Source organism: Ascidia mentula, chromosome 6 (assembly GCF_947561715.1).
Source record: "Ascidia mentula chromosome 6, kaAscMent1.1, whole genome shotgun sequence".
Classification (NCBI taxonomy): Eukaryota; Metazoa; Chordata; class Ascidiacea; order Phlebobranchia; family Ascidiidae; genus Ascidia; species Ascidia mentula.
This window is the reverse complement of record NC_138571.1, coordinates 15,072,453-15,083,672: the sequence shown is the minus strand read 5'-3', so window position 1 is coordinate 15,083,672 and position 11,220 is coordinate 15,072,453. Positions and strand designations below refer to the sequence as shown.

At 38.3% G+C, this 11,220-nt stretch overlaps 1 protein-coding gene across 2 annotated transcripts; it reads right to left on the bottom strand.

Annotated features, from left to right (window-relative positions):
• Positions 1-562: 562 nt before the first annotated feature.
• LOC145906500 (alpha-(1,6)-fucosyltransferase-like) lies at positions 563-10,597 on the bottom strand. 2 transcript variants are annotated; one of them, XM_082993930.1, is made up of 8 exons: positions 10,545-10,597; positions 6,981-7,060; positions 6,668-6,756; positions 5,999-6,242; positions 5,388-5,631; positions 2,817-2,999; positions 2,329-2,476; positions 563-1,313 (listed from the first exon to the last, which is right to left on the bottom strand). In XM_082993930.1, the coding sequence occupies exons 1-8, from the start codon at positions 10,580-10,582 to the stop codon at positions 948-950; spliced, it is 1,392 nt and encodes a 463-aa protein (XP_082850056.1). In that variant the 5' UTR covers positions 10,583-10,597; the 3' UTR covers positions 563-947. The 2 variants fall into 2 exon arrangements, with proteins under 2 accessions (XP_082850056.1, XP_082850055.1); XM_082993929.1 differs by lacking the exon at positions 10,545-10,597 and adding an exon at positions 8,066-8,224.
• Between the last annotated feature and the right edge of the window lie 623 nt (positions 10,598-11,220).

The following is an 11,220-nucleotide window of genomic DNA, read 5'->3' as shown; positions in this document are numbered from 1 at the left end:
TTTCTTCTTGGTATATGGGTCGGGCGCTTGACCAATGCGGCCAATCACTTGCCTTTCTCCGTCTGTATTTCGTACCCGGATTAGACCAAGCACCACCATGTGTTAATATTTCTCAATAACGACTGACACGAGACGGCGCAAGAATCTTACCATTTGCCGTTCCGCTATTAAAAAAGGGGCAGTAAAAAAAGTACACCAGTACTGCATTCGATACTTTCCTTTGCAGTTTGTCTTTTTGTGTCGAATATTTACTAAGCCTTTCATATTTTTACCTTAATTGTCTTGCTTAATAAAAAAAATAAAAAATCTATTGATAGAAGTATGGGCGAAGCGCTCAACTGTTTCTTACTGTCCAAAGCTTCCAAATATACCTTTTTCAAAGTCAGGAGTTTTCCAGAAAAAATTGAAATAGTAATGAAACACTACCGCTACACGTTAAACCTCATTCTAGGAATATTTATGGACAAAACGATCGCAAACGAGTCAGTGCACAGTAAAATTCAAACCCAAAAAGGTCAAACACAACGACCGCAAGGCAGCGCACCACAAAATTTGTGTGTTTTGGGGAACGCAAAATCAGTAGAACTCCACTGAATGAATGAGAAGTCTGTTGTATCAGGTACAGCAGCATTCTACAGGGAGCGTGCCATTAAAATAACGGTTTAACATTTATTCAGCACACTGAGAACCGAACGCTTGTCGTGCTTGCATGCGTTTAGCAAGCTTATGAAAAAAAATACCCAGTAACCATTACATGCTGGTACTGCATAACTACGCATAGTCAGTAGAAAAACAATTATGATAATAAAGAGACTGCTGGCCCATACTGTTGAAAACGTTGACATGTTTTGTTAACCTAAAACAATTATGTTTTATTAACCTAAAAAATTATGTTTTTTTAAAAGGCAAAGTGCTTGGTGCGAAGCGATCCACGTAAATTATTGTTTCTAGAACTCTGGTTTCGTGTGGGAAGCCATTCCAAAGGGCGACACCCAACTGCAGCATGCAGCAGAAGAACTAGGGTGACCACGTGATCCGTTAAGCCAATCAAATCCTTCGTACCGCACTGGCCACGGACATTCTTTTACCTCATTACCCTGAATTTTCACTGTTTGGCGGGTGCGCAGGTTCAAATTTTGGTAAATTACGTCACCAAAGCTAAGGTCTATGACGTCATCAGACCCCTTGCTGTTATTTCGAATTGCCACTAGGTGGCGACTAAAGCCTCCAAAGAAATATTTCCGGTCCAACGACGCCGCCTTGACTTTTTCGTTCGTTTTCGCAAACATCAGTTCGTAGGCGAGTCGGCCAACCTATAAAAGAAAATGATTATCCAATGTTGACAACTATTTGCTTTTAACTGTAGACCAAGTTCTGCTAGGGGAAAAACGTTGGCGAAGGAATTTCCTAATTGTATTTACCCTGCGACAGTAATTTTTTACGATTTCTTTTGACCTATCACACATTCCTTGACAGCGGTACTTCAGTAACTGCTAAGTGTTTTTCCAACAATCTCTATTCAACAGTCGGGCACGGAATCTCAAATTTTGGTTTGTTATTACCAATATAACATAATTTGGCCGGGAAGATGTGAAACTGTAAACAAATAATATTGCCTTCGTATTCTGTAAACAAATAATATTGCCAGGTATTGAAAAGCTATCACGTCGATAAGACACACGATCAAACAACTTGGCAAGTGTCCTTTTTATCCGGTGGGGATTACCGTTGTACTAAGTATTTTTCTGTTTGTTCAAGCCGAAACCAGTGTATCGCTAAACAAACATCACCGAAAGAACAGCGCTGTATACGAGATACTGCTTCCAACTTAAGACCCTTTTCGCTACGATGATTTTTTCTGTTTGTTCAAGCCGAAACCAGTGTATCGCCGAACAAACACCACCGAAAATCCACCGAAGAGGACTGCGCTGTATCGCTAAACAAACACCACCGAAAGAACAGCGCTGTATACGAGATACTGCTTCCAACTTAAGACCCTTTTGGCTACGATGTCGCGGTAACCTAGAAACGACCAAATGTAGAGTAGGAAATTTCATATCCCAAATGGGTACATTATGAAAATGATGACTTTCTGGTCGTTTGTATTTGAATTGAAAATCTAAAACTGCAAGGAATTGTCCGGTGAGCACCACTTATTCAAAGCACTTCAAATGCTTCGGAAATTGAAGGAATCTAGGTCCCCCCTATATAGGCGGCATCAGTTCCTTTTTTTGTAAGAATCTGAAGGACTCATTATTATTAAAAATCTCATTATCACCCAGGCCAATGAACAGATCACATCCAATCAAAAACGTTGTTTAATCTTACATTAGAACTGAACGTGCAGACGAGAAAATCACAGGAACTGAGCAATTCAATGTCGAAGGCGATTCCATGCAAACCGTCGTTTGACTTTCGGTGTTTTCCGGCGTTCGCCACGTGGTCGACGGCAACGAGGAACTGATATCTTGGGTACCTTTACAACAAATGCAATGACCAATTAAACATTTTCTTTATCTTATCAGTCTGCGTTACTTAGCTTATGGCAAGCCCAGCGACTCCCAAAATGGACCCCGCGGAACTCTAGGGTTCATTAAAAAAATATAAAGGAGTATAGCGGGTAATTTAGTTTCAGGCAAAACTGTTAAAATACGTCCGTTAAGCCTTTGGGCATTAGGCACATGAGAGCACAACTAAAAATATAAACAGTACGACGATATAAGAAAGAAACCGTTCGTGCTTATTTAAAGTTTCTTGCTTTTCTTGAGGTTTCCCAGACAACTTAACTTTTGCGCGGAAAATTTATGGATATATACTTTTGTAAGGCTTCTTGGTACACGCTCGGTTCGTCGGTTGATAGATAAACTCGTCTTGTAACATCCGTGCGCTTAGTGCCGTTATGATAGTCCTCGTACCACATCTCAACGTGCTTCATGTACTCCGATAACTCGAATTTTTTGGCCTCTTTGATCAGTTTGTCTGTTCGACGAACATGGACTCTATGTGGTAACACAACTGTTTTTATTTTATTTATATGCATGCGTAACACACAGTATGTGGTAACACAACTGTTTTTATTTTGTTTATATGCATGCGTAACACACAGTATGTGGTAACACAACTGTTTTTATTTTGTTTATATGCATGCGTAACACACAGTATGTGGTAACACAACTGTTTTTATTTTGTTTATATGCATGCGTAACACACAGTATGTGGTAACACAACTGTTTTTATTTTGTTTATATGCATGCGTAACACACAGTATGTGGTAACACAACTGTTTTTATTTTGTTTATATGCATGCGTAACACACAGTATGTGGTAACACAACTGTTTTTATTTTATTTATATGCATGCGTAGCACACAGTATGTGGTAACACAACTGTTTTTATTTTATTTATATGCATGCGTAACACACAGTATGTGGTAACACAACAGTTTTTATTTGATTTATATGCATGCGTAACACACAGTATGTGGTAACACAACTGTTTTTATTTTATTTATATGCATGCGTAACACACAGTATGTGGTAACACAACAGTTTTTATTTGATTTATATGCATGCGTAACACACAGTATGTGGTAACACAACTGTTTTTATTTTATTTATATGCATGCGTAACACACAGTATGTGGTAACACAACAGTTTTTATTTGATTTATATGCATGCGTAACACACAGTATGTGGTAACACAACTGTTTTTATTTCATTTATATGCATGCGTAACACACAGTATGTGGTAACACAACTGTTTTTATTTTGTTTATATGCATGCGTAACACACAGTATGTGGTAACACAACTGTTTTTATTTTGTTTATATGCATGCGTAACACACAGTATGTGGTAACACAACTGTTTTTATTTTGTTTATATGCATGCGTAACACACAGTATGTGGTAACACAACTGTTTTTATTTTGTTTATATGCATGCGTAACACACAGTATGTGGTAACACAACTGTTTTTATTTTATTTATATGCATGCGTAGCACACAGTATGTGGTAACACAACTGTTTTTATTTTATTTATATGCATGCGTAACACACAGTATGTGGTAACACAACAGTTTTTATTTGATTTATATGCATGCGTAACACACAGTATGTGGTAACACAACTGTTTTTATTTTATTTATATGCATGCGTAACACACAGTATGTGGTAACACAACAGTTTTTATTTGATTTATATGCATGCGTAACACACAGTATGTGGTAACACAACTGTTTTTATTTTATTTATATGCATGCGTAACACACAGTATGTGGTAACACAACAGTTTTTATTTGATTTATATGCATGCGTAACACACAGTATGTGGTAACACAACTGTTTTTATTTTATTTATATGCATGCGTAGCACACAGTATGTGGTAACACAACTGTTTTTATTTTATTTATATGCATGCGTAACACACAGTATGTGGTAACACAACAGTTTTTATTTGATTTATATGCATGCGTAACACACAGTATGTGGTAACACAACTGTTTTTATTTTATTTATATGCATGCGTAACACACAGTATGTGGTAACACAACAGTTTTTATTTGATTTATATGCATGCGTAACACACAGTATGTGGTAACACAACTGTTTTTATTTTATTTATATGCATGCGTAACACACAGTATGTGGTAACACAACAGTTTTTATTTGATTTATATGCATGCGTAACACACAGTATGTGGTAACACAACAGTTTTTATTTGATTTATATGCATGCGTAACACACAGTATGTGGTAACACAACAGCTTTGTATACTAGTTGTTTTGTGAGGCAATGACCAACTACATAACAAGGCAATTGGAATGTGTTTAACAGAAATGGGCATTACATAGCCTGGTCAACTGGGTGCGAAGTTTGTGTAGGGCAATGTATGACCAACTATAGCCAGGCAAAGACTATTCCACTGTGTACGCAGCTCACTGGGATGTACTTAACACTTAACAATTTTAAAAATGTGCGCCTAATTGCACTCTCCGTAATAACTGTGATAAATGGTCCCAAGTCGTCTGTCTGTTTGAAGTTTCTGCGACATATATATTTCGCCTGTATGTGGAGGCAACATCGGTTTGATTTTATTTGAATAAGCGATACCGATGATGCTTGCACATACAGGCGAAATATATATGACGTAGAAACTTCAAACAGACAGACGACTTACGACTATTTATCATATTTTGTACTAATCCGTTACTGAGTCTCTGTGAGCCATAGAGACTATACAGGCGATTCAAAGAAATCAAACTCTTCTTTCCGTGATAAAATATGAAGTTCTCTAGTAAATCATGAAACTATAGATTTTGAGTTTTCGTTTCGCTTTAAACTCTTCAGGAAAATATTACAGGAACATATTAACATGCATTCTTACCCTACAATTGGATGAATGAAGTCAAGCTTTTCTGTCAACTTTTTGAGTGTTAGCTGTGCTTCAGAGTTCAGTCTTGTAATATATGCGAGAAGTTGGCCCATCCACCACAGGTCTGGGGCATCGTGTGCTCCCAACAGTGCTTGCAAAAGGACATCGGGAATTGTAAACGGAGTCCACGGGGTAAAAGGCTTGTAATTTCCGTGGACATGATGGATAACAGTTTGGGACAATGTTGCAGTTTTGTCTATGAAATGAACAACACACAACAATAACCGCAGCACGTAATTTAGCATTCGATATCTTACATAGAAATGCTCTAAATCAGGGGTCCTCCAGCACGGGGAATCACCCACAAGGGGGAATTTTGTATTTGCGAGGGAGAAATTGCGTTTGAAATGTAATTGGACGTTTGGATGAAATAGGGGCGGGGATAATTTATCTTTGAATGTTTGCTAAAAGGGTCCATGAAAACGATTGAGAACAACTGCCATAAATCGTAAATCATTGCAAAGGTGTTGGTGACCCCGACGGTGATATCAATGACCAATAGTGGGTTTTTATTGTTAATTATATATATATTCCCTTTTACGTCAGCCTAAGATTATTCATACCTTTTACGTCAACGCCGGAATCCCGATCGTCCACATTTCGACAAGTTTCGCTCAGCGGTTTGTAAACGAGGCTCATGCCGTCCTTGGTGCCGTATTCGAATCTCACAAGTTCAACGACCAGAGTTCGATTCATCCCAACAGCGTTGAAGAAGCAAGGGGCAATGTGGTGTATGGTGCAGCCAAGACCACAGGTCGCGTGGATTCGACAGATGTATTTTCGTGCTAGCGAACATTCCCGCGGGTTCTTAAAGAAAAACATATGCAGAAGGTCAGCAACATGGCAGGAAATTGGGACCCTGGATTCTAAGGGGGTTCCAATTTTCCATAAAGACCTGCCAAAACACAAGAACTTGGCACCCGAAACGAATGCCGGGCCAAAATATCAATTCGTATAACCTTTCGTGTTTTGGGATGTCTTTGTGGTAAATTGCGGAACCGCGGGACCTGATTACGCCTGAGTACCGGCCCCATTCAAGCACGTGTTCACCGGGGCCAACACAAGAGGCAGTATATCTTGTTACAACGCATTGTCAATCTCTCTTAACAGAAGCTGCTCAGCCTAAATAATCTGTACGGTAAACAAAGCTTGTCTTGTGCCGTGGGCGGTTTCAGTCTCAAGGTAAATGCTTTTATCATCTACCATACAAACTTAGTTATCAGCAAGAATACCTGAAGTACGTGCAACCTCCGTTGGACGAAGTCAGCCAAAGCCGTGAGCACCAATTCCCGGTCGTCATTGGATGTTGTTTTGTTCAAAACTTTCAACAGAAAAGGATACAGTTTGCTTTTCACTATAAAACTGTTCTATTCAAGCCACAAGGCCACTGTTTCGACATGACAGTCTTGCTTGCCTGACAAGATCGTTGTTGGTCACAGCATAGCTGCACTGGTGAGGCCTATTAGGTCGATACAGTGGCCCTGTATGCAGCTCACTATAAAAAATATCCAATACATGTTTTGTAAATGGCAATGTGGATGATACCTGCTGTGTGTGAGAGAATTGTACTGTTGGTTTCATGGACTTTGTTATTGGGGACCCGAAACTTTGTCCCATCGTCAATCCTAAAAACAAATCATAATTTTTGCTTTGAATGCGTATTAAAATGTTTGCTCAAATCGGAACCCTTCACCGGGCCCCACGAAATGGGGGTTCAGTCGGTACGCCGATAAAATTTGGGGCCATTAGGGCACATTAAATTTTAAGGGAATTGTATGAAAGGTCGCCCACGAACACCATATGTTCGCCTGAAATTATGGATAAATTTTTGTCGTCATCTTTTTTCTCGGCCCATTATTTTCTCTTAAGACACAGGTTTAACGCCCGCCGTACTTTGTCTCAGTCTAGGGTCCATGGGCCCTTCAGGGACCATTGCGATCTATCAAAAATAATTTTGCTGTCGATTGAGGGACGTTTTTGTGATATTTTTTTGAACGATATGAGATTTACTAACACAGTAGATAAGATATGTGCAAAAAAAGCCATAATAATATTGCCAATCTACAGACAGGATGTATCTACTGTGTTAGTAAATCTCATATCGCATATATTGCATTGGTGTTTTGCCTTTAGCGCTATCGGTTACCAAGCAGATCCGTTTGGCCATAGTGCGCTCCACAGTGGTTCGTCTCTGTTGTTTGGTACTCAGTATAGGGTACCCAACAGATCGACGTTGACCGGACAGGTACCACAAAGTGGAATCTAGTGTGCCTGCTAATGTAAAAGCTAGCGCAGTGCCACTGCAACAGCTGCAATGATGAGACCTCACAGGTCGAAACAGTGCGTGTACACACCCTGTCTGCAGCTTGCCAGTAGATAAGATGTTCTTATGTTTTTTAAAATTAGTGGTTGATACACGAATGTTGTGCAAATAGACGCACCTTAGAAAGCAAGTAGTAACTTTAGAAAGCTCGTGCTATTACAAGTGCTTTGAAAACCAAGTCTGTAACAAGTTTCTTAACACAAAAAAATAAGATTGTATACCCACAGTACTAAATTAGTCCAGCGAAAAACTGCAAAAAAGTACACTAGAAACTGTGTCAGTGCAAATTTATACAACTGAAGCTTACCTCCAATACAGATGGGAAAATATGGAGAACAAAACCATGACAACTATCCCCAATAAAATTGTTTTTGGCACGTAAGACATATCTGTTCAACTAAGGATTTGTTGAACATACATTAGCTACATGTACCCAACACCTCTTTTAGGTTATGCTGTTTACCCAGAAAAAGTTGCGATCAGTAGCCTATTCCAGCAAATCAATATAATATTTATCTCATTGGAAACGAAATTGAAATACGAATTTTATGCATTTGGTTACACTTCCATCCACAACCTTTTGTTTTATCTGCAAAACGTTTTTATCCACCTGGGCGTTGGTGCTTCTAATTTCACTTCAGAGCAAACTGCAAACATAACAGCGTTTTTCCTTTTCTGCTTGCTGCAAGTTAACTGCTGCGAACTGTCTACATGTGCGCGTTTGAATTTTGTTTTCAATATTTGTTGTTTTTAGAATACTGATGATGCCCTGACAAAAGCGAAATATATATATATTCTCATAATAAATATCCTGAAGGATTGTGCAATAATTTAGTCTAGTCCTGGTAATCATTAATTATTAATTATTTCTTGGGCTCTTCACCAAGTTTGCAATGGGTTCAAGTAAACGTACAAGAATAAAGAAACCGTTAATTATTACCAGATAAAATACCTGCAGCTATCTCCAATATCATATGATGTATAAACCTGACTGAATATCAATTTACCAAATGTATATTTTTCAATGATGTCTACAAGCCTAACGGTAAGCTCAAAACTACTGATTTTTACGTGTTGCATATCTAACCAGGCATGAGTTCAACAGCTTCATATTAAACTTTGTAAATACGTTTTTCGCCTGGTGAACTAGAAAATGAAAAAAACGCTGGATTGAAACAAGGCGTTTGCCTTGCCACTATAACGTGTCAGAGGTATCTACAAATCATAATACCACTCGTACCAGACCTCAACGTTTATCAAATATGCTTTGGTGGCTTAATATGTAACATACGCTGATGCTGCAAACAAAATCACGACAAACCAGCAAATTGGTTCTGCTATACGGCTAGGTTAATAGTATGCTGTACAACTGGCTAAGCTACTTCAAGTTCACTGCTGGTGTTAATTACCAACTATGACTATATTATAATATCAACAGCGGATGTAATATAAGCAAATGACTGATCACATATGTGACTTGCACAATCCCAAAGGAAACTCTAATGTTTCTTAGAACGTGTTTTCTGTGTGTTGAGGCGGAAAAAGGCGATGACGGCGCCTTCACACCCTATTGGCTCAGTCAAGCGCGTGACGCGCAATAAACGTGGCCTGCTGTGAAATAAAAATACTACCACACCAAGGTCGCACAGATTTCGCCAAACTTGATCCACATATAAGTCTGATCCAATATTGGCTAATGATGTAAAATCCTGACTGAAGATCAATTTACCAAATGTATTATTTATGCTGCAACGTTTCGTGGGAGTTCGGCCGGCTGCTATAACTGAAACTAATACTACGTTTCCATGGCCACTTTCGCACATAGCCTGAAAACATGGCCCGATCGAATACTCGGCCCGAACAAAGACTATATAACCACAGTAGTATAAATATGTCCAGCGAAAAACTGTAAAAAAGTGCACCAGAAACTGTGTCAGTGCAGATTTATACAACTGAAGCTTACCTCCAATACAGATGGGAAAATATGGAGAACAAAACCATGACAACTATCCCCAATAAAATTGTTTTGGGCACGTAAGACATATCTGTTCAACTAAGGATTTGTTGAACACACATCTGCTACATATACCCACTACCTCTTTTAGGTTGTGCTGTTTACCCGAAAAAATTGCGATCAGTAATAGCCTACTCTCCAGCAAATCTGTATGAGAATAATCTCATTGAAAAGGAAAGTGATTTAAAATAAAAATACTACTATAGACCAGGTCACAAAGATTTCGCCAAACTTGATCCACATATAAGTCTGATCCAATATAATGATGTATAAGCATGACTGAAGATCGATTTACCAAATGTACTTTTTTCGATGATGCTGCAGCGTTTCATGTGAGTTCGGCCGGCTGTTATTACTGAAGCTAAGTCTGCTCTGCGTGGTCTTACTGTAGACTACCGTATTTGGACTTTGTGAGCAGACTTATTTATTTTATCAGAATGAGTGTTGCTATATCAGGTGGCGTAACTTTAAATTGTTCCAAGCGCGTTGGTGAATTGGTGAGTAACTTTTCGTAGGATTATGCGTAGGATTTATGTTAACTCACTATGACGTACGAATGACTCCAACACTGCGTATTTACTAATTACTGCTGGGTTGTAATAAAATTAGTAAAACTTTTGAATACCGCAATAAAAAAGGCAATGAGACAATTTAAGTAAATCCACAAAAAATAGAAGACTATATAACCACAGTACTAAATTAGGCCAACAAAAAATTGTAAAAAAGTGCACTAGAAACTGTGTCAATGCAAATTTATACAACTGAAGCTTACCTCCAATACAGATGGGAAAATATTGAGAACAAAACCATGACAACTATCCCCAATAAAATTGTTTTTGTCACGTAAGACATATCTGTTCAACTAAGGATTTGTTGAACATACATTAGTTACATGTACCCAGCACCACCTCTTTTAAGTTATGCTGTTTACCCAGAAAGGTTGCGATCAGTAGCATATTCCAGCAAATCAGTATAAGAATTAGGTCATTGAAAAGGAAAGTGATATACAAATTGTATGCACTTAATGTCGACAAACGTTTAACAGATAAAAACAAAACGTTGTGTTCATCCTACTCTGGGCAATACCGTACGCTGAAATCTTGATATTTGCCCTTGCAAATATTTTGCCATTTGGTTACACTTCCATCCACAACCTTTTGTTTTATCTGCAAAACGTTTTTATCCACCTGGGCGTTGGTGCTTCTAATTTCACTTCAGAGCAAACTGCAAACATAACAGCGTTTTTCCTTTTCTGCTTGCTGCAAGTTAACTGCTGCGAACTGTCTACATGTGCGCGTTTGAATTTTGTTTTCAATATTTGTTGTTTTTAGAATACTGATGATGCCCTGACAAGAGCGAAATATATATATATTATCATAATAAATATCCTGAAGGATTGTGCAATAATTTAGTCTAGTCCTGGTAATTATTAATTATTAATTATTTCT